At 38.2% G+C, this 25,191-nt stretch overlaps 1 protein-coding gene across 1 annotated transcript in view; it reads right to left on the minus strand.

Annotated features, from left to right (window-relative positions):
- Positions 1-25,191, minus strand: part of AMMECR1 (Alport syndrome, mental retardation, midface hypoplasia and elliptocytosis chromosomal region gene 1) — a 76,037-nt gene that overhangs the window by 33,219 nt on the left and 17,627 nt on the right. The window contains exon 2 of the mRNA XM_026848771.1: positions 13,538-13,648. Coding sequence (XP_026704572.1) covers positions 13,538-13,648 — 111 coding nt within the window. The remainder of the gene's footprint in view (positions 1-13,537; positions 13,649-25,191) is intronic.

The raw sequence follows: 25,191 nt of genomic DNA on the forward strand, positions 1-25,191 counted from the left end.
GGGGTGAGGGGGGGTGTGTGTGTGAGAATAATAATGTCATGCATTGTAGACTTCCACAAACTTGAAGAGGGTTTTCTGAGCAAGAAAACAGAAAGTCACCCTTTCAGTAATTCAGTAATTGAAAAACCAGAACACACAAAGAGGGGGTTGCTCTAACGAATGAGGCTGCATGCAGTGCAGAGACCTCCACAGACAAAGCACAGCTGCTGCTCTTTGCAATGAGGGATTAGCAGTCTAGGTCAAAGGAAAAAAAGCCTCTCTGTAGCTAAGTGAGCAAACTGCAGAATGCATCCTCAGCACAGATGAGAAAGGGCCATCTAACCAGCTTGCAAATTGCGTAGAAGCTTCTGGGAACAGAAACAAAATCAGCATCAATTTCTTGACAGAACATATAAAAATATTTCTGGTGAAGAGCAGCAATGCCCTGTTAGAGGACTGAGGTTGCAGTGACATTTCAGTTATTTTAAAGTTACATTTCCCTTCTCCCTTCTTCATCTTCACATTTATACCAAGGACTTTTTCTTCATGTCAAAACCAACATGCTCTCTGTGGGGCTTTAACAATAGCATCTGGAAGTGCCTAGACTTAACAGAAGCAACTCTTTAATTGTCTTTCATAAGAACCAAACCTGTTAAAAATATACATATGCACACAGAACTTTTTTTTAAATACAGACATTCAAATCTCTTTCAATTTTCAAACGGTAGAGTCAGATTGTATTTTGGCTTTATTCATTTTTGGCTTTACATTGAGACTTCAGTTGAATGAGATATAAACTGATATTTGAAGAAAAATAATTACTTAAACTTTTTATTACATACTAAATATATTTTTATCCTAAATCACTCACTTTAGCAACTTTTCTCATAGAGAAAAAGAACTTAGTCTTCTAAACTGAAAAATAGTTCAAGTGTATCAGTGTGAATGTATTTCTAATCTGGCTTTTGTTTATGACTAAAACCACTGAAAACATTACTGGCTATTAGGCTGGTATCTGAAGTGATGAATTAATTGCATGCTACAGGTAGCTTGGGACATATTTCAGTTTGTGGTATTATAGAAGTTTATGTCATTAAAATTACTTGAACTAGAAGTATCAAAAAGTTGTGGCGTTCAAAAAAACCAAGAGCTTTACTTTTGTCCTATCAAATCAAAACCAAAGAAAATTTACTCAACTGAAAAATTCAGTGAAAATAAAAAGACTAACATTATTCACTTCAACAGTCACATTTCCTTGCTGGTAAATGCCTGATATACCTGATTTTGTATGCTGACTTACACAATAGTTAGTGATGATCATTATTACAAAGGTCCTTTTCAATGAAGCCAGTGTTGCAGTTTATGACAGATGGGGAAGTTCCCAAGAGCTGCGCTCAGGCTCATCAGAGAACTCCTTAACATCTGTACAAGCTCCCCAAGTTCTTGTGGGAGTTATAAACTGTACTTCTCCAGCCTGAGAGATCACTTGCCTAACTACTGACCCTTTATTACAGATAATCTGCACTAAGAGATTATACCATTGCATTTCAACAGCAAACCTAAATTTAAGCATGTGAGCTGACAGACTTTGTAGCCCACATATTATTTAAAACACAGGCACGTCACACCATTTCCCACCCCCCAAATATCGGTGCTTTAAGAGTTGAGTGTTATCAGTTGTATGGAATGTATGTATCACAGGTGAAAATGGCAGAATTTGAAAAGTGCATCAATCATTCAAAGGGAAGAGACAAACCTGGAGTGCTTTCATCCCTAACATTGTATTTTAAAATCATGTTAGAAAAAAAAAATTTTTTTCATGTAAATATAAATTGCCTCCTAGAATGCATCAAATGAGTAGTAAAACTGCAGTCATTCATAAATTATTAAATTCAAGACACATCAACTTTCCTCTATACCCACCCCTGCCCCACCCCAACCACATGCTCACAAATACATAAATGATATGAGTTATGATACAGTACAGAGTGCTGGGGCCCATAAGATTTTTGGACTACCTCAGAATCTGAAGTGTATTAGGCTTAGGCATCCTCAGACGTTCTTCAGCATTTTGTATGGCTGCTTATGTCCCACCAGATGTGGATATGCTATTTCTTCTTCCAAGATCTTTTCTACCATCTTAACTGTACAGCTCTAAAGGACACAACTTCTCTCTTCCTGCTGTCAACAGGAATTATTTTAAGAAATAGGTATCTGTTGGTACTATTTAAAAATACCAGAAAATTCTGCTACAGTTTATAAGAGCATTTTAATTCTCTCATTACTCCGGTCTTGGTAAATTCCATTTCAAAAGCTTCAACATCTTTGTATTAAAGTCAACAGAGATAACGAGGGCTTTTGGAGCCTGGTCCCCCACACTCAGTTCGTGCTATTTCTTCTTTATACAGTCTTAAAAGGAAGCGTCAGAAAACACCTAAATGGAGGAGGTGCTGACAGACTGAAAACTTTAATTGAGACTCCTTTCCCACAGTACCTCCCACACAAAGCTGCAGAGTTTACAGCTGATAAGCATAAGAGACAGTTCTTTTTCCTTTGACCTCCCTTAATCCCTGATGATTTCTATTAAAAACAGTAGATTTCACCAAACATTAGCTCCTTGAGTCAAACAAAGCCTTTAAGTTTACTTGTACTGGGCAAGACATCTAATGTACCACTGCTGCACCTCAATTTCCAGTGTCTTAGGAAGTGAGGAACAAGCTCCATTAACATCCTTCTGATATTTAGCACATAGAAGCACTGACCAGTATGTGCAGTGGGAAGTTTTCTGTACACACACCCCCCATCCCCTGGCTTAGTAATACAGCTGTGGGAAATGTCCCTTACTCTATATTAAAAATAAACATCTACTGCTAAACTGAGAACAGAGAGAAAGAAATTTGCCCAGAAGCAGGTAACTTCTATGCCAACTTCTTCCATTCTGTCCCAAGAGTTTCCAAATATGCAAAACCTTTCTTTAAAACACAAGTGCTCTGTCTGATACACAATTCATCTACACCCCTCTGCTGTGTGAGCACGCAGTCCTGTCTTGCATTCTTCAGCATTAGTCCATAACCAAGCATGTCTTTGCAGTGCTTAAAAAATCAACAAGTCACCACAAGTCTCAAATGAAAGCAAATTCCATTCTAAACAATTTGTAGGAATCATTTTGAAGACGTTGCCTTTAAGAGTATTATATAAAAAGATGAAAAAGTTGACCAAAACCCATGGGGTTTACTATCCATACTAGTGTTATGGCAACGTAAAGCTTTGCTAGGAAAACCAGGGTGGCCAGTTCCCCTGTCTCCACCGTCCTTCCCAAATACTTAAGTAACATTCAAAGACAAATCTGACTTTCAACCAAACTAGTGTTTCAACTGAACTAGAACTCAGTCTTTGAACTTACAGGGTGTGTGCACCATTCTCTTAGCATAACAGAAGGAGACCGTGTGGGAAGAGCATGAAATGCAAGAGCATCGTGGGAAAGACTATAGAGTCACAAACCCTGAAACCCATCTGGAAAGTCTGAGTAACTGCTGGATGTCCCCAGTTACTCATTTACATTCAATCAAATATCAGGAATATCTGATTTATTCAAAATGCCACAAATTACAGTAACCAGAGCAAGTTACTTTGTTTGATCATGGCTTTTTCAAGACATTAATTTTATGAGAAGCCTATTTTTGAAATGCCCAATTTTTAATGCATGTTTTAAAAAATAAGATGGTGAAATAAGTATTTCAATTCTGGACAGTTTCCTTAGTTACACCAAATTCTACTGACGAGACCTTAGACTTATGACAGTCTCAGCAAAACCCCTCCAAACTTCATTGAGCCACTTTATACAGATATAGCAATCTTATAATCATTTTGAATTCTAAAATTCCATTTTTCTTAGATTTCCAGTTATCTCTCATAAACAGCCACTTCACATAGTTAAGTTTATTCCACAAAACACAGTAATGCATTCCCCTGTGCCAAAGAATTAATGTTCTATAATTCAGTTTTCCCAGGTGAACAGTAAAATGGTTATCAGCATTTCACAACTGTGGGTATATTTAAAAAGCTTTGGTAGGGCATCGTTATGTGCTCCTCCTTTCATAAAGATAATCTAAGGACTGTCCTTCCATTCATAGTGTTTTCCTTTGCTTTCTTTCAGGAAGTGTTGCTAAGGAAATTGACTATCATCTACCATTAGGTCCAAGGGTCTAGCAAGGTTTTTCCTCAGGAAAAAAGGATCAACAATTACAAAATCAGTATTTTTTTTTTTAGATGAAGAAACAATTAAGGCAGAATTACTATATCGCCAACACACTTAATGTGCAAGAAACATATACTCACTAGAGTATACTCTTCCTCACTCCTAAACATTATTTTATTTTCATTTCATAATGAAATAAGAAGCATTTAACCCATCATTAAAACAAAAAAATTGGGGTTCTTCCTAATTCTAGAACCAGTATGGTATTTAGCTTTTCCCTTTGAGTAAAGGTTGTAGACAGTTCTGTTAAGCAACAGTTCCCTGAAATAACAACCTGGCACTGTGTGCACAAAATCATTACAGACCTACTTACTGACTTGACTCACACAGAATAACTAAGACTGGCATAATAAATTCAAATTTGTATACTGCATTTAAAGTTTCTAGTATTGTGAGATTATATCACAATTCATTTTACTACTAAACAATTATATTCCACTATAACAGATCTGAGGACTTACCCAAATTATAGCGGTGTTACTTGTACAATTAATGTTTACAACAGTTCAGCAACAAGCTTTTTTCAGCTTAGATGAAATTTAGAAATATGAACAGCTCCAAGTTTCAGTAAAGTCTCATCTCTATACAGATGACATGGCAGGCAAAACACATGAGCCCATACTAAGTACCTGTATGTTAAAATAATTTTGCCTCAGCTTCATTAAAGGTAATCAGTCATCATTTAAAAATCAGATACCAATAAATCAGGTGCCAATACATAAATTTTGTATTTTACCAGAAGCATTTTGGAAAACAAAATGAAGGTTCTAAGATTATTAATATCACCTCTGGAGGTCAACATCACTGTAAATATATACATACCTATATATCTTCTGATTTGTAAAGCAAAGTTTACTGCTGAACTGTCTTAATATACTTGCACTCAGTTCAGACTTAGAGTTTAAGACAATTTTGTTAAGTCAGCTTCAATTCCTATAAATATTATAATAAAATAGTAATGTTAACACAGTGTACCTTATCTTTACTAACACTGTAACTGAATGTCCAGAACACCAGTGGAAACCCTGTACATCTCACATGTAAAATTACAACTTCAAAAGCTAAATCAGAAGGGAACAGAAACGTAAATTAAAGGACAAACAAATCATAATGAAAAACAAAACAAAACAAAAATATCAAAATTTGAACAGGCTTCTATTGAATTTAAGATTAACTTGCCTTCTTACAAAAGGTTTTCCTAACAACTTACAGAAAGGCTTGTGTGCTAAAAGCTTATCTATGTGACTGCATCAGCCCAACAAAAGAGTTTACGTCTCTCTAAACATCCCACTCACTTATAAACTAGAACAACCTGATGAAATTGCTTGTACTCGCCAACTTGAGAAACTTAAAGGATTCATTTTCTAACAAATATGATGTCTAACTGTGCTTAACAGAAGCCACTTTCAATACTCATCCCCTATTACTAATTTTAATTGAAATGCACTCATGTGCAATAGAATTCACACACACACACACACACACTCCTTTCCTGCACTGCACTTTGTCTGAGGGAGGGACAGAAACAGCATGTGGCTGAGATACCAACTGTTGAGGGCTACAAAACAGAACTCATTTAAGACTGTTAGTAGAAGCAAAAATTACAGCTACTTTTGCAAGTGATTTATACACAAAAGTAAATCAGGTACAGCACAAGCCACATGACAGAGACAGTGGACCTACAGTTTACAGAAGAGTAGAGGCACAAAACAGAACAGGAGCATCTCAACTATTTTGCATTTTGGCAGCCAATGCAGCTCATAAATCCTGCAGCCATAGCACAAAAAACCTTAAAGATGCTTTATCTTTAGCCCTTGCACTTTACCTCTGAGTCATGATAAAATGTTCTAAAAGTAAGTCTAGTAAAAATTGGATTAACTTTATCTATTACCTTGATTATGGCCTGTTGTTTCCTCAGGTCCATTCTCATGTTCTCTGAAACAACTAGTCCTTGCTTCCTTCAGAACAATAACACTGAAAGTTATAGTGCTTATAGTGCTTATATATTTCCAAATCTCTTTCAAACATGACTTTGGATCAGACACCTCTTTCTTTTGCTAAGGAGTTTTACTGACTGGAGATTGCCACAAAGTAGATGAGAATCACTTAAACCAACCTCTTGTGCTTCTGACTACATGATAAGCAGGATCTGCCTTATCACTAGAAGATGTCCATGTCATGTCAACATTCTCAAATGCCAATGGGACCCATTGTACAAATTTACAGACAAGCAGTCCTGCAACTTCTTCAGCATCCTTGAACCTCCTTTAGTGCCAGGGAGACTCCACCCTGGGCTGAGGGAAAAACAGTACGCTGTTATAAATGTCACCTTGGCACAATTTTCTACCTCCCCAGGAATTTAGGATGCTCTGAAATCAATCCGTTGACACTCTAGGATGGAACCTTGTCACTCAGAAAAGGGACATGATGGAACAAGTGAAAGACACATGCTATTACCACCTGAGGAGCCCAGATGTCTGCAAGCTTAATGGCTCAAAAGGATCTGACAGCATGCATGGTACTTTTATAACTACAACTCAGTGGATTTTACAAGTTAAACTCTTACTAAAAATGTAACAACTAACCGGGGTCTTAAGGGTAAGTAGGAGTTAGGAGTTACACATTCAAGATGGCTACTGCCACTGGCTTCTCACATGCTCAGTGGGACACACCAGTTGTCTGTATGCTCAACTAGACAAAGAACCATATTCATAGGATCATAGGATGGTTTAGGTTGGAAGGGACCTTAAAGATCACCCAGTTCCACGCCCCCTGCCCCAGGCAGGGACACCTTCCACTAGACGAGGTTGCTCCAAGCCCCGTCCAACCTGGCCTTGAACACTGCCAGGGAGGGGGCAGCCACAGCTTCTCTGGGCAACCTGTGCCAGGGCCTCACCACCCTCACAGGGAAGAATTTCTTCCTTACATCTAATCTAAATCTCCCCTCTTGCAGTTTAAATTCATCACCCCTCATCCTATCCCTACACCCCCTGATGCAGAGTCTCTCCCCACCTTTCCTGTAGCCCCTTTAAGCACTGGGAGGCTGCTCTAAGGTCTCCCCGGAGCCTTCTCTTCTCCAGCTGAACACCCCCAACTGTCTCAGCCTGTCCTCACAGGGGAGGTGCTCCAGCCCCTGATCATCTTTGTGGCCTCCTCTGGACCTGCTCAAGCAGGTCCCTGTCCTTCTGATGTTGGGGCCCCAGAGCTGGACACAGCACTGCAGGGGGGGTCTCACGAGAGCAGAGGGAGAGAATCCCCTCCCTCGCCCTGCTGCCCACCCTGCTCTGGATGCATCCCAGGACACGGTTGGCTTTCTGGGCTGTGAGTGCACATTGCACCAGTTCCCCCAAGTCCTTCTCTGCAGGGCTGCTCCCAATCCACTCCTCACCCAGCCTGGATTTGTGCTTGGGATTACCCAGACCCATGGGCAGGACCTTGCACTTGGCCTTGTTGAGTTTCATGAGGTTCACACTGTTCCCACCTCTCCAGCCTGTCCAGGTCCCTGTGGATGGCCCATCCCTTCCCTCCAGTGTGTGACCGCACCACACCGCTTGGTGTCGTCGGCAAACTTGCTGAGGGTGCACTCAATCTCACTGCCCATGTTGCTGACAAAGGTGTAAGCAGTGCCAGTCCCCACACCGATCCCTAAGGAATAGCACTCTTTCCACTTGGATATCGATTTGTTTACTGCAACGACCATCCAGCCAATTCCTTATCCACCTAGTGGTCCATCCATCAAATTTGCGTGTCTCCAATTTAGAGTCCAGTGCATGACAGCACAAATGCTTTGCACAAGTCCAGGTAGATGTCATTAATTCCTCTTCCCTTATCCACCAACACTATAAAACCATAGTAGAAGGCCATCAAATTCATCAGGCAGCATTTGCCCTTCGTGAAGCCACGCTGGCTGCCACCAATCATCTCCTTGTTTTCCATGTGCCCTAGCATGGTTTCCAGGAGGATCCGCTCCATGACCTTGCCAGGCACAGAGGTGAGACTGACTGGCCTGTAGTTCCCTGGGTCTTCTTTTTTCCTTTTTAAAAATGGGGCTTATGTTTCCCCTTTTCCAGTCCACAGGAACTGGACTGCCACAATTTCTCAATTACAATAGATAGTGGCTTAGCCATTGCATCTGCCAGTTCCCTCAGGACCCACGGATGCATCTCATCAGGTCCCATGGGCTTGTGCACCTTTAGGTTCCTTAGATGGTCTCAAAACTGATCATCTTCTACAGTGGGCCAATCTTACCGCTGGTTACTATGGATCTCCCTAAGCACCCATTCTCTCCTTGAGACCCTCCCCCTATCGCTGGTCATTGTCTAGTAGGGGCAAAATCTGTGCCCTCTACCTCAATAAAATGGCCTTGAAGACTCAGACAACCAGCAGATGCCTGCTTTTTATAGAAATGTACATATGCAAAGGAAGCAACATGATGCTTCCTGACTTTAAAGATGATGCTAAACATACAAGAATAGCATAACACTGGTAAGTTCAGGCTGTGAAGTCTACATTGCTCTCTGCAGAGTTTAATTCTGAAAGTGATACTGCAAGCTTCATCTCACAATTATCAGGCATTTTTCATTGGTGGCCACCAGACACAGAGCAGTAATAGAATTAAAAAAGCTAATTTTCATCACTGGTCTACTATGAATCAAAGCCATAAAATAAGACTGCCTGCAAAGTATTGTCAGACATCAACACAGAAGCAACAATGTACTCTGAAATATTACACAAAATGCTACTTTCAGGAATTAATTCATTCTGTGAACAGTGAAGGTCACAACAATTGTCAAAAATATATATAATTCTCCCAACTCTGCAGTTCAAAAACTGTGGTCAGATACATGAGTACGCTGTGCCATGTACTAATGGCAATGACTTTCTACACCCACAGTTCTGCCTGATAGTAAAGGCTTGGAAAGCTAGCACTGAGTTCTAGGGACTGATTACAGAGAAGGTTGAACAGGTCTATGATTAGTAAAAAGGAACAGGAATTAAACAGAGTAGTAACCTCAGCTAAACACAAAAGGGAAGCTGCACTGTCTGCACAAATACTTGCCTCTAGTCTTTTGTAAATAAAGCCAGCATCAATCATTCATTCAATATTTTTCAGTTTTACCCTTAAATAAGTTTGCCATACTGTAGGTCTTGCAGTTGGATGGTTAACTTCACTGTGTGGAACAGAAGAGTGTCAATGTTTTTCACAGAGAGCAGCCAGACAATATGGCAGCAATAAGGACTGAGACTCTTGAAATTGCTAACAAATACAGAGCAGTAGTTGATGCCACTGGTAGCCAAATCCTCATATGGATTCTAGACCCGAACTCAGTTATGAGAAAGTTGGGTTACAGGTTTCATTCCCTTCAATCTTGTGCTTCTCATCTCAAGCTTCCCCCTTTGTCTTCTTTTCTTGATCAACCACATCTAGGCTGAATGCCTGACAGCTGTCATATTTCACTCAGGTGGAGTGGTAAGTAGAACATACAACAAAGTCTGATTACATCATATACTCAAGAGACAGGCCTATGCTAGTTAAGGATAGTGGGTTACATATTTTTTTGAAATTTAAATTCAGTTTTAAGCCATTATGCTAATCTGCTTAAGGCTTGGCGTCCTCCAATTTTTCTTCACTCTTTTCTTCTATGACAGAAGGCTCTGCCACATAATGTCTCCCTTTATCTGCCTCTATTATTTCCCTGCCCAGATACATATTGTAGCCTTGACAGGATAAACCAACGCAGAGTTAAAGAATTAATTTATACACCTATACTTGTTATATCAACTAACCACAAAATGACTTCAAATTATATGAAATTGTTAGAAAAACTAAACTAAAATGAATAAATGAAACCATTTCATTTAGTATCTCAAATGTAAGAGAACAGGAGTTTAAAATCTCAGTGCCAGAACCTAAGTCTTACTGCTGAAGAGAATACACGAAAAAGTAATTTATCAACCTGTTATGAAATTCTGTGGTAACCTGCTTCCAAGTTCAGTGTATTTTCTTGAAGGAGCTGTAAAACACAAGGTATTTTTCATAATCTGAATTGGTTTATTTTTATGCATTCAGGTGGGATATTCAATTAACATATTCAGACTAAATGACTATTTCATCCATGATAAACTTCTTACATCCTAATATACAATATTCAATACTGTAAAACATTTAAATATTTTTGACAAGGTTAGATTTTTATTTAATTAACCTCCTAGTAAAATTACGTAAGAATCACTAAGTATGAATCTATCTTTTCATGAAGTTCTGCATAAGTTTTTAAGCCTTTCCCCTGTATTTCAGGGGATAACTGCAGATAAAATTTAATTCTAACATGTAGATTTTCATAAGAATACAGTACTAACATTTTTAACTATGGGTATTCTCATCCCTCCTCACGATTTAGGCAGATGCATCCAATTAATGATGAATCATTCTACATAAATTTCCTGTTTAGAACATACTCGCAATACCAGCATAACAACCTACAGAGCTCAGAATGGGGAAGAGAAACTTGGTCACACATCATCACCATTTTTGTTTATAGATCCAAAAAGGTGTTTTTAAGTGGGGGGGTGTGGGTGGCCCAAGAAAGAAATTATTCACTTCAGATTCCTTAGATGAACTATCATTATGCTATTTCAAAGAAACTACACTATTGTACACAGATAGAGATGTATATACTACACATTGTATACAGTATACAACTAGAGATCACTACTATAATTAAGGAAAATTTAACTTATTATGATCCTAAGCACTGCTCAGTATATGTAACAAAATCATGCATGAAGGAAACTGAGGATATTTTGATCACTAAGCACCAGGGCATTTAAAAACAGCTGTTATCCTGTACCATTTTACTCACTGCAAGCTGGGCCACAATTCCACAGAAGGTGCTGAAAAAGATAAGAATGAACTAGACAAACAACCTGGTTCTGTTTATCCTCACTGTATCTTCAGAATAACTGAAGAAAAGCACCTCACAGTGTCAAAGTAAAATAAAGTCAGAAGAATATCTGCCTGTATCCTCAATTGAAAATTTTGGTCAAGTTCCACTTTCTGGAATACATTCCCATTCTACCTACTTCACTGATTAATTTTTGCCTTCCCTGAAGAATTTTTTTTGTTCTCTTTCAGGAATTGTCATACCTTCTTCAGGAGCCTATTGCCCACATACTGCTGGATCAAGCTATAATGTCCTAGTTTCTGATCCCTCCTAGGGAGGCCTGTGGAGCTCCAAACTCTGAAAGTTCACCGACATTTCAAAGGTGCTTCTGTTATTCCTCAAATGCTCTCCCCTCTGGAAGCTCTGTAGTTGGAAAGATTAACACCATGAAGGAAACTGATCAGAGATAACCCTCTCTTCCTTTTTTCAGATAATGACTCATGGACAGGAAAAACTTTTTTGTACATTCAGATATGAACTTTACATTTCAGTGGTCATATCTGAAGTTTGTTTTGGTTGGGATTTTCTGTTTGTGTTTGTTGTTTTTTTTTTTAAAAAAAACAGGAAACATTTTTAAAAAACAGGAAACATTTTTGGTGCCATAGACATGAAAAAGGTAAAAAAGATACTCAAAAGTAGCAAAATCCAATATGCCACTAAATATAGTATTTTATTTTAAAACAACTGATGATCTCAAAGGCTTCTGAAAAACTGGTTGGTATATAATTTATCTCATCTTGAAAATTACTGAACTATCCTCTGAATAACCTCGTATAAACTTCTACAGTATGCAGCCATTGTTCAAATACCGCACTGAAAAATATTTCAGTACCCTTTAATTTGCATCACTTTTCATATATTTTGAATTCAGCTTTTAAGAGTTAGAAGGCAATGACAGAAATCTTATAAGCATTTTTAGAGGTATGCAAGAGTATAATCCTATTTGATTTGCAAGAATGGAAAAAAATCTATGAGCAGCAAAGAGTACTTTTTTGGCTATCATGTTCTTCCTAGTCTTAAGGGGCAATTTTCTGTACAAGCTCATTGTTCTCTATCAGACGCTGTAAAGGGTACACTTAAATGAAAAGTTCTTCAGTGCAGGGGGCTAGTTGTTTCTCCTTCAGTATGGACGAAAACCTCACTAACAGTTAAGATAAAGACTTTTAACCTTCAACAGAGAAATTGCTTTGAATTTTTATAATAAACTGCTTCTCTTTTAACATTTTGATTGCTGAGGTTTTAAAGGACACAACCAATAACATTTTAGACCACATAATAAATAAAACCAACACAATAAAGGTAACTAGGTCTTTTATAAATTTGTAAGGACTCCAGAAGATGAGCAGTTGATTTCTTCAAGCTGAGCAGAGAAGCATGTAATGAGCTTCAGCTTGCAATATTCTAGGGAGACATGTAAGAAAGCACATGTCCCACTTTAATATTACTTAATACTGGGATTGATAAGGCATTTTAACAGCAAAGAGGAAAAGATCCTGTAATGGAGGAAAAGCCTCGAATCTAAAGTGATCTGGAGCCACTAATTATTTTAAGTGATGACAATTTCAGAGGTCTGCACATGCCAGAATGTAGTTTCTATTTTAAAGCACTATAAACAGTCTATTATAACCGAGTGGAACAAAATTCCATTGATTCTTTAGAAAATAAACTCAAGAAAACTCTTAGAAAAAACAAGTAGAAAGCTTGCTACTAGCTCTAGTGATAAACTTATTAGTTTTCACTCTATGCAAAGGAAATGGAACAATATTAAGGTGGATGAATTTAGGTGTAGATCAAAAAAATGAAGGATTATGCTGCCAGGGAGTGAAGGATTATCATCACTTACCTCCCTCATCCAGAAGCTTCCCACTCAGGGGCTGGGATGTATCTGAAGAGTAACATGTAATGGAAATTTGTAGCATTAAATTAACTGCAGCTGATTGGAAGCACCTGATGGAGAAGAGGTGAGAATACCTGCTGTTTTAGAAGTGTGAATAGGATAATCCCCAAATCTGACTTTCTGGTCTTCTGCCCTGACATTAACTATTAAGGTTAAAATTTGTCTGAACACTGGAAAAAATACTATTATAGTCAGTTACAATAAGCTACTGGAGAGTAGTTTTCCAGACCAATAAAAAGGAAAAAGGCTCAAGTTATGGTTTTTAGCTGAAACCATAGCCTCATAACACCAGTAGTCAAATAACCAGGCAATACACTTAGCATCAAAAGGACATACGAGTTTTCATTGATCAGTACAGTGACACAGCCAAAAAACCCAAAACAAACCAAAGCACACCTATCATCTCCTCAGTAGACTATTTAAATATGTAAGTCAAAGCTACAGAAAACGAAATCTTACCTAGTAAGTGTGTACTCCCTGAGTCCTGAATGCAGATTCATGGCGGAAAAAGTACCTATGCATCCACGTAATCGTTTATCTCGACCAATCTTCCACGTTACAAACAGTGGGCTGTTTTAGGGAAGAAAAAAAAGACATGATCACAGAAGCAATAGTGACGGTGTGAAATTTCAACAACAGTGCTGTTCCATTTTGGGTAATGGTGGGGGTCAAATCTCTAAAATAACTGAGCAGGCCACAGTATTTGGAAGTATCCTTTGCAATCCTTTTGACTGTTCTAGAAACATTGCTTGTGTGATATAACAGAAAATAAGATTACTGGAATAGTTAATGCAGACCATGAGACTCCTTGGTTACAGTTAAATGTTCAATGTCCCTCGCTGTTACCCAATAGCTTTCTCCTGTGAGAAGCCTCGCCTTACACACCTGCACATAAGGAACTCTTTACAGAAGGGAAAAACACCCCTGTCACAGTAGCCACCTCTCCACCTGAAAACAAATACTTTGGTCCTTAACACTGCATGAAAGAAACTATCAGAAATCCTTGGAAGACAAGGAGACTTATTAACATTCTCCAAGCTCCAAGAACTGCCTGAGGAAAGGATATTTTCTCCACGAATCAGTATTTAAAGAATCTCAAAAGTGACCAGTAGTGGAGCAAAATCTCTAGTAAATTGAACATGTCTCAATTATATGAGTGTGACAGTTACAAAGAAATACTTCCACTATCAAGCAACATTGTGCCAATCTATACACTACTTTAACAAAATGAGACAAACCATACAACTTTTTGGGACCAAAGTTTTTTTGCAGTTCTAGAGCACTGCATGAATATGAAACAAGAGAAAACCACACAAACTTGAATTTCTCCAGGGAGTACACATGGCTCCTGGATACCCAGTCCTCTCAACTCTAACAAAGACTTCTAATCCTGACATAAACAGGGATGTACAGAGAAGAAAAGCATACAAAATTTACTTTTTCCAGAAAGGAGACACAAAGTAGATTACTCAAAGAAGAGTGCGCTCTCACTTACTCTTAGACTTAAAAAAATATTAACAATTAGAAAAAAGGCGTTTCAGTTAAACAACTTGACAGAGTATTCTTGATCACGAACAGGTTAACATTTCTGCAGAACCACCAACCCCTCCCCTCACAACTGCAGAGCACCTCCCTCTCAAATCCTGAAGTAAATCTGGTGTTAATTTTTGTGGTAAGTCACAGGCCATAAATATATATCATTCTTGGTATGAAGACTGCAGCCACACTGCACTAAATTTGACAGAAGCAAGGCACATCTCTGACATTTAGAGCACCTGTGACCACTACACACACACAGAGTTTAGGATGCACAAGTGATTTCTCCCCAAAGCTATTTGCTCAGGCACTGCTCTTCAGCATTATACACATGTACAAACCATCATGCTGAATTAATCTTGTTTTTCTTTATGACTGTTTCCTACACAGTTCCTTACTATATAGTCCACAGTCACTGCTATGAAGATCAAGTTGTCTGACATGAGGTAACCTACCTCAGGCTAGCATCTGAGAGGCAGATTACAAAGCAAACATAATTACCACATGTGTCTTTAAGGAAGGGAGCAGATTCAGAAGCAGAAATAGTGAAAAAATCACAAGAACTAAAGTTGGCTGCATCAAAAATAAGAATAATCTTCTCTTACTACTATCAGCTGCAAATAATGAGCAAATTTGCATTGCAAGACAACCTGTGATAGCTATGTCTTGTCTGACTCCTCATCTGAAAGATTACGAAAAATATAATCTGCAAGTTTCTCTATATTTTGTGAAACAGAACCTCCCTTTCTAGCTATGCTGAGATTCTTAAAATATACTTAGGCCAAGAGCTTTATTATATGAGCAGATCAGTCACCGCACAATCGCACAGTGTAACAGAGATGGAGGTAACTGTACTGGGGGTATATACATAGGTACACATGTAGTTTTGGACTCTAAAGGAATAGCCCGCATTCCTTTTCTCCTTCCACCCCATTTGCTTTGTCTGGTGAGGCACAAGATACTCATCATGTGATGGCAGAAAAGGATATGCCTCACAGTCTCTACAGCACCAATGCAGCAGCATCCAGTCCTCTCATAGCTTTCCAAAACCTGTTGTTACCGCCTGCTGGTAGAACAACTTCCTCCTTATTTGATAAAACTGGACAAGTTCCCTTCTTTCAATGATGATGAATAGAAGAGGAAGCTGAAGTCATATTTTTCTTTTGGATTTCCTTTTATTTCTTTTGCGCACCCTCCTCCCTTTTCTGTTGTTTGGTAAAAACTGAAGACCATAAAAGCCAGAAGGGACTATTACCTAACATTTAGTGGAATGCAGGTTATTACACTACTCTCCATTCAGATCAACAAGTGGCATTTTACTAGCATTTTCAAGAAAGGTATCCCAGTTCCCCTAAATGGTATCAACAAAATTATTAGATCACAATGGCTCTGAAAACACTCTCCCCTTGCACAGAAACAAACCTAAATAAGATTCAAAATGGACTTCAGGATTATTCTCTTGACCTTTATCTTTGGATTATGAGATTTATTAGCTGTAGTACACTTAGTGGAGGACTATAATTCATGGAAATATCTACACATTTACTTTCTTCTCAAAACAGAATTCCTTCTAGGATGCATTGTTACTGCTACTTTAAAAGGACAACGGAAGAAAACAGAGACTACCACTGGATGTCAAATAAACTACTGAAATATTTGCATATGCTTTGAAGGTCCTTCTCAATGAGTACCAAGAGAAAAAGTAAAGGTTATATACATATATTTTTGTACTAGTGGTGTTAGTAGTCGTATAAACATACTGTTTGGGCTAAAATTTAAACCTCTGTCCCTTGGATAAATGAACCACTGCTGGTAGCCATACATGCTATACATCACAAAATCTGACTAAAGATATTTTTCCAACCTTTCAAGGTCTGTATTCCCCCACAGTTGCCTCCCTGTTCCCCAGGAGCCACTAAAGATACCAGGATGTCTACACACAAGATATAAGCCTACTGAACAGAATTACTTTTCTTAATTATCATCACAGACGTCTTCAAAGTGTAGTATGGATCAAAGGTTCAGAGCAGTCTGTGACCCTTATGATTATGAGCAGTCTGTGACTCTTACGATTCAAGAAATAAGGCTGAAAAAGGACCTTCAGAACTCCTGCTATCATAAGGAATAATTGTATTATATAATTCTGTCATAAATGATCCACATTCTCCATCTAAAAAATGACTATAAATAATGGAGACAAAATCCTCAAAACGAAAAATTAGAAGGTTGCCTCAAAACCTCACTGAAGTTCAGAAGCTCTGGAAACATTCAGATTTCCTGCCAAAACATTTTCCCAGTCAGCTTGTACCTAGCTATTCTTGTGCCAACATTGTCCTTAAGTTTAAACAGTTCTTTTCCTTTCCTGGTTATTATTCCCCAAAGTATTTATAGAAAGAATTCATATGCCTCTTCAGACTTCATTTTGCTGAGCTAAATGGGTTGTGTTCATTGTTTCCTCTCAAAGGTGATCTTTCTGACCATCACAGCTCTTTGCCAAACCTTTTTCCAGTTTAAATTCACCTTCTTGAACATCAGTGTCAAGAACTCTATGCAGAATTACAAAGGAGGGTCTCGAACCTGCATTAATGCATCCATCTCTGAACTAGAAACATTGCCTGCTACATTTTAGGATTAATTCTCACAGCCTAATATAAACTCCAAGTCTGCCACTCAAAACTTTACCGAGTATTTTTAGTCTTACACTAAACAGACAATAGAAAACTGGCTCATAGAACCTAGACAAGCTAAGCAGAAAAAATAATTTCTTTCTAGTGATGTTCTTTTGCTTTTTATTGGTATGCTTGGTTTCAGCTGCCTGCCTATTTTCTCCAAGCCTAAAATGCTTTTCTTGTGTTTCAAAGCCAGTAACGCACAAATGAACATGCCATCTAACATAACTACCAAATCTGAGATCTGAGGCTGTGACAAACTTCACAGGTATTGATGTCAAGAACCGCTAAGTAAGTAAGTACATTTTCAACTTGAAAATAATCCTTATTTTCAGCTGTTATCTGTTTTTCTTAGAATAAAAAGGGATTTTTTTTTTTTTGAGCAACACATTGTTAGACCTAGAATGAAAATTTGTACCTCCAAGCACTTAAAAGAAAACAGAAGATAAAACCTTCAGTAAAAAGCTGAAGAGGCAGCACATGTGATGCTAGGAGTCCCTTTGATCCAATGAGGTACAGCAAGGATATGCATCATATGCTGGAGAGATGAGTCCTCTTTTTGCCTGAAGAAGTTTGAACCCACGTATCCCACAAAAGAGTGGAAGAGCATACTGGGGTGGAGCACACTCACCTTTCTGACTCTGGCTCCCTCTTGATCTATTATGAAAGCTGGACTGTTTTTTGTTGTGGTGGTTTGTTTGTTTTTTAAAAAAAAAACATTCACCAAGCCAGATCCTGTGCTTCCCTGGGAGGGCTCTAACAATCAGCTTCGAGTAGATCTCTTACTCAATTTAGGGTGAAGCATCTTATTAAAATCAAAACAGCTCCAAGCTTGGGAGTGAGCCCTCTTGAACCAAAAGACTCCAAAATTTACTTGTCTCATGTGTTATCCAGCTTCTCATCGTGGTGCCAGGAACCTCTGACATACCCTGCTGACAGTGTTAACAGGAACGATGCAGAGCACCCCAAATATTCAGTAGCTGTAATTTGGTGGAAGATGTTTCAAACTGTACAAAAATAGAAGCAATCAAATCCTAACCCTTAAAAGCATCTGTAAATATCTTAATTATTCTTCTTTAATAAGGGTATTTTGTGATTTATTGTTTGTTGGCAAGCCAGACACTGAAAAAACATTTCCATCTAAAGCTATCTACAGGTACCACAGCAAATTCACAAGCAACCTGAAGACTATAATAAACTTTCCACCCAGTCATTCCCTAATTTACTATTTATTGAAAATTCTTGCCCAGTTTTAATCTAAATAGAATGCAACTGTTTCAGTTACTTGCTATAGAGGCTGTCAGGCACTACTCCACAAAAACAGCTGATCCTACAGAGTGTTTTTCCCTACTTTCAGTTGCAAAACTATATTAAAGAGACCACTGCAACAGAGCTTTCTTATATACAACTGCTGTCATCAAAAGGGGCATACGTACATAGTCTGTGTCCTTGACAGACTATTGAAATATTATGCACACATCCAACACCCTAAACACTGACTTTAAAGGCTAGCCAGGAGTATGGGTCACCCCATCAGAGTGATGTGTCACTTCAGCTATTATTACACTATTTTCATTAATGAAGAAACTAGGACAGCCCTGTACTTTACTTGAGCATTAATCTGTTACAATTTCTGGAGAAATGGAGCACTTTACATGAAGGTAAACCTATATAAACATTGAAAGTATCAAACCAGTCTCTTATATACCATGCTTACCAGTGCCTTCAACACCTAAACCAATTATTGACCTGCTTGCTATATGTTATGGAAAATATTTAGACTGAAAACAAAAGCGTGCAAGCTATTTTAGTAATCAGTCAGCTATCATAGTAAGAGTCAGCATGCCAATAACTTAGACTGGTGTCATGTAGAAAGCACTGTTAAAAATACCCTCTTGTGATATAAAGCAGCACTGGATACAAGCTACATTTTATTTATCAGTAAGTTTAATTAAAAAGTGAAGGGATTCTTTAATTTGGGGTTTGAGGGAAAAGACAAGAAGTCTGAATCCACTGGTCATTTTCTGCTGCCATCAGGAGCAGCATGAAAAGTTTTTCTTCCTTGTTAAAGAAGAAAAGAAAGAGAAGGAAGGTGGGAAGAATAGGGGAAAGGAAATGTAACAGACCAAGAATGTTTCTCTACTTTCATAAAAGATGTGTGAGAACTTCTTTTGTTTCACTTAAAAGACTTCAAAGTAATAAAACAACTTGTAGGACTTTAAGTGAAAAAGATTAAATTTGATGAATTGAGAGGTAAAATAATATTTAGACAGACATTTTAATTATAGTTATTTAACCTAACATCTTTTATAACCAGAGAAGGGAAAAAAGTTTCTACAGCCCTAATGTTACTTGACACCCAGGGCTGGAGGATCATACACTTTGAAAAGTCAGGACACTCATCGCCAAAGTCAGGATCCCTTTGCAAGGCCAGAGTGCTTCCACTTCAGCTCTGAGGATTTCCAAGCTACAGCATGCCCAGAAAACACTCTAAACAAGCAAAATTGCAGTGGCAGTGTTTTCCTTTTTGCTTTACACAAGTGAACAAGCTATTGTTCCTAAATTCTAGAAATTTTAACATTTATATTTTTTAACATAAATCTTACTTTATCTTATTTGGGAGCATGCTACACCTTCAAATAATACTAAATGCTCACATAATACTGTTTGAAACTGGAAGCATCTGAAGAAAAAGAAATTAAAGTTTATGGTTAGAACAATATGCTGCAATCCCTCAGACAAGCAACGTCAGCCTTACTCAGAATCACAGAAAGCAGCCTCCCTGCTAACTGATGCGCTCTAAACTTTGTTATACTCCAGGCTGTGGCATTTCCAGATGTCACAACTCAGTGAGCTAATTCACATTACTCAATATAAGAGAATACAGCTTAGTAATGAAGGAGGTGGGAACATGTACACCGATAACTCTATCAAGGGCATCTACACATACACTCTGAGGCACAGGAGAGGGACAGATATGTTGAAAGTTACCTAGTTTTTGATGAAAGAGGAAACTTCATGGATGGTATTATGGAACTGGTCAACTACAACAAAAAAAAAAACTGGTGCATACCCTTCTGCAACAGTCACACAAGCACACAACATGGTGCAAGGACATTTTAGCTTACCAGATATATCCTGGAAAAAATCTGGTAAGATACAAGAAAGTCAAGACAAGAGTTTATGAACCTCCAAAGGGGAAAAAGGGAGAATGGTAACACCAACATCCCCCACTCCAAATTTATAAGGCCAGAATTTGATAAATGTAGACAATACATAAGATTTTCTGGAAGACAAGAGAAGCAAGAAAAGGAAGAAAAGGTCAGCAGCTCCTCACAGGAAATTAAATGTCCTCAAAGGAAATCAGCACAAGTGCAAAAAAGAACAAAAATCACAGTAATAGATCCACTTGGAGAAATTGGACATAAATTATGTTATTGAAAAGAAAGACAGAAAAAACAGCAAAGCACAACAAAAAGAGGCACAATGAAGACAATAAATTTGCAACATGACATACGAATATTAATTAGTATAGAGGGAAAACAACTATCATTTATGAGAATAAAGAGAAAGACAGGAAAATTGTTGGCCAGCTATTTAACTCAGAGAGTTAGGTGAACATCTGGCAACAGAAGATGCTAAGAAACCCAAACTGTTAAATGTTCGACTTAAAAAAACCTAATGGTAAGAAACATGAATGCTGGGACTGACTGCTTGGGAGGATGTAACAGTTGCCATCATCAATGCATCCTCAAAGACCCCCCAAAACAGGCCACTGTCAGGAATACTGTAAATATATTTGATTCCACCCTTTAACAAGAGAAGAGACCAAATGGCCTCCTGATGTTTACTGCAGACTCCTTTTCTGAATTTGTATGATGCAATCTAAGAGAACAAAGGGACAATTCACACATCAAACTGTTAAATTGTGGGAGAGATACATTACAAACCTCCAGGATTGAAAAAGAAACCATCTGAAAAAAAACCACATTTATCTCACACTTCTGTATGTCTCCTTCCATGTAGCAGTATTACAGAATTGAGTAAAGAAAGAGATATGTAAAACTAACTATACTCTAAAGATCAGAAAACGTTAATTTATTTATTGCTTCAAAAATTTAAAACTAGTTTCATCGACATTCAAGGTGTTATTCAACATTTACTTGAGTGCGTAAGCACTTTCTGGATCAGGAATAGAAGCTAGTTTCTTCATCAACTTACCTAAATTTCAAAGAGGGCTCTGAAGTGAAAATTTAGAGAAGCCCATGGATGATATTTTTCCTATTCTAAAAGCCAATATAAAGAGCCTTTGGGGGCTAGATGCAAACAAAGAGCTAGTTTTTCCACTACAGTGCCACTTAACACATATTTTGACATGAGTTTAAAAAGCACTACTTGCTTGACTACTTTTACACAATTGGAAGAACAATTAACTACTGAGTAAAGTGTCTGAAATCCATCACCCTCCCTGCGTCCAATTACACACACATACACAAAATACCCCAACTTACTAGGATACTGACTTCATCTAGCAAAATTAATGAAGACTGGAGCACGTCTAAAAAAACCCATAGATTTCCCTGAACAGGAGGAACTTCATTATGTGATAACATTCTTCTTCCTTGTGGGAAATATGCTGAGATTCCTAAAAACAGGCTATATTGCATTACTCCAACACATATAGTCAATGAAGAAGGTTCATTATTGCCAATATATGAGGATCTGAAGACAACCACCACAATCTACTGGCTTCTGAAGCTGGAAGCAAGATCTGCAATTGTTTAATTTAGAATACTATATAATTACTGAAAAAGTTATTAAATATTTCTGAGGGCGCAGCATATTCTTTCAGTCATTCTCAGGACTAAGTGATCAAATGGGCAACTCTTCCAACTACTGTATTTCAGAACCAAACATTCAGAGATTTCTTTCTTTACCCATGTAACACACTTATTTGGTGGTTTTCCTGAAATCATTACATGCCCTAGAGATCAGCCTCACAATCAAAACCTAAGCTGCTAGGTGTGAATTTGTTAGCAAGTTCTGCTTATCTAAGCAGCTAATCTTAAGGAAGGTCATAAAACAGGTACTATTTTAAGAAAATCTAATTTAAACAACAGCATCATAAGGGTTAAAAATAAGAGGACTGCTTACTGGTAGGTCATTTTCTAAAGTGAACCTACACCACCTTAATTAAGGTTGCATTCAATATATTAAAATTAATTTTTTAAACGGTCATAGATTCACAAATACAGACAGATGATGTGGCTGTTCATTCAGCTGCAGGACCAGTGCTGCCGTTCCTGTATACTATATTGGACGAGCTGAGGCAATATAGGCAGCATTCCAGAAAAGGTGAAAGTAACAATTTATAAGGGGACAATGACCAGGACTTTTAGGTATGCCCAGACTGGACGCTCAGTCAGACACTACTATGTATTTACAAAGTTGTTCTTTTGCACCTTTCTCCCTCCAACTCTCACAATGTCATGAAACAAATTGAGTTTCTATGACATATATAACTAAGTTCAGTGTTCACTTTGCTAAAATAGATGTTTACATGTAACAAAATCCAGAATTACTCAGAAATTGCAAACGTTGGTTATGTAGGCTTACACAGGATTGCTAAAAAAAATTTGAATATTTACAGTTCCTCAAAAAACCAAAAAAGTTACGTTCCACACAAGCAGAGAATCACAGCTTAGGACAAAACTGGTTTTACCCACCTCTATACCCAAGACAGTTTTTAATGTTGCCAGCCCACAAGCGTGTTTGAAACTGAACTTAGGGACTTTCACCATAACTGCACTTTCAAGAAACAACCTTCAAAATTGTAACATCCTCCGCAGAGATACTCCTCAGGGCAATATGGGTGGCAAAGTCAGAGCACTCAGTCTGAAGCACCACAGGGCACCTGGAAATCCCTCCGGATGACACCTTCTATACAAGTCATCCAATTACTCACTTCATCGCTCAGGGTTACCAATGCATCTTTAAGTTTATATATCTTGTCTTAGGGTGAGACACTTGAATTTTCATCTAAAATGGAACCTTTCTTCCTCAAATTCCCATAATGACAACCTCAACTGTGTATAAATTGAGTTTGTATGAGGGACTGATCTGTCACGGTGTCTGCACAGACACACAGCTGAGTATGCATACACTAAGAGGGCATACTGGTTAATCTGCTCATACTGCTTCATATTACAATGCTTCAACTATGTTCCAACTGCAGTTCTTGTTCCACCACAAAATCCAAGACCATCAAGCTGGTTTATATCTCAATCAGTAGGTATCAGGTTTATACATCTGAATGGCTGCTAAATCATTAAGTTCATTTAAATCATCTAGAATTGACTATCTTCAGAACATCAATCCCTAGGGCTGTATTTTAGCCACTGAAACCATCTGTATTTCCAAGACATTAAGATAAAGTTTAAGTGAGGATCCTATGCAGTTAAGTTAGAAAGGGTATCAGCATGGCTGTATTTTTAATTATTTTTTTTTAAATCACTTCAAAATATTTCTAGCCCATACAGCTGCGAAGACAGCCTTCCAAGTATGACCCAAGCATTAGCCAATGCAATATCACAAAGTTATTGCAGCACCTTGGCCGCTGATCTTAGCAACAGCAGTGCTAACACAGCCTTAATGTTTACTATTTCTTGTCAGAATCATGCATGCAACAGGGAAACCATTAGTCATTTCAAATTTAAAATACTCTTTGCAATGAAGAAGAACAGTGGCATGAAGCCGTCACCCACACAAAAGAGGGAGGGGAGGACATGATTCGAGAGTAGACATGAGGAAGAAAAAAGAAAGAAGTAGAATGGAAAATTCACAGCTCCCCCAGAAGACTGTAGATGTAAAGGAACACTGGGGAAAGAGAGGAGCTTTTTAATCTTGCTGGGAATGCAGAGTAGAATGAGTCTGCTAGTCTTAAAAGCCAACCACATAAAAAAGAACTACCAGAATGTAACAAAGCGTTACATCCATTTTAAAACACAGCAATTGTGATGCCAAGCCTCCTCACCAGGGTATTATCACAGCACCTTCTGTGATCATGCACACCATGATCCCCTGCTCTTCCATATTTACCTCTGACTAGTCAGTTTAGCCTTCTATCTTGTAAACTTCTGCTAATCCTACCCAAATCCTGACCAGCAAGGTAAACATATGAGCATGCTCCTCAAAAACAACAAAACAAATGTCTCTATTTCAACACCAAACATCACTGAAGACAATAAATTATCAGCTTTGCTTTTTTTAAAAGGCTTATTGTTTTATACATATTCTTTCCATTAAAGGGCCTACAAGTCTCAGCACAGGTCGGGAGGGAGCAATGTAGCTTGAAGACAGATATCCCTCTGCTACTTCGAGGCGAGAATCCTTATCTGAGCAGTACAGAGTCATACATGTGACAGCAGATAGGACAGTTTTGCAGTTCTGCACTCAGCCTAGTTGATTCTGGCTCTTATTAAGCACTAGATCAGGAATTGCTGAACTGTACACTGTTTTGTAACAAAGCCATAACCACGTAACACTCATCTGATCAGCATTACCAGCCTTACACAGTTTGAGACATTGCAAGGTATTACAGAATAGGAATAAATGACCCTCCCCAAATTTTTTTAAATCACAATTTATTCAATGAACACTACAGAAATACAGCAGTACCAGGCATTGTTGATACTGTTCAAGGTCATGGTGATGAAATGCAGGTGTGAGGTTGGACTGGCCAGCTCCCACCTCTTACCAAGCCAGAGAGCCCTCCAATCCATGGAACTCCAGCCATCTCCGCAGCCTTGCATCACAATGGCAGGGATGGAGAAGCCACAGAAGCACATCTACACCGTTCCTTACAGGAAGTAGCACGGCACTCGTTTATCCTCAATGCCAAACACTACT

The sequence above is a fragment of the Athene cunicularia genome (assembly GCF_003259725.1).
Source record: "Athene cunicularia isolate RWA chromosome 4 unlocalized genomic scaffold, athCun1 chr4_part3, whole genome shotgun sequence".
Classification (NCBI taxonomy): domain Eukaryota; kingdom Metazoa; phylum Chordata; class Aves; order Strigiformes; family Strigidae; genus Athene; species Athene cunicularia.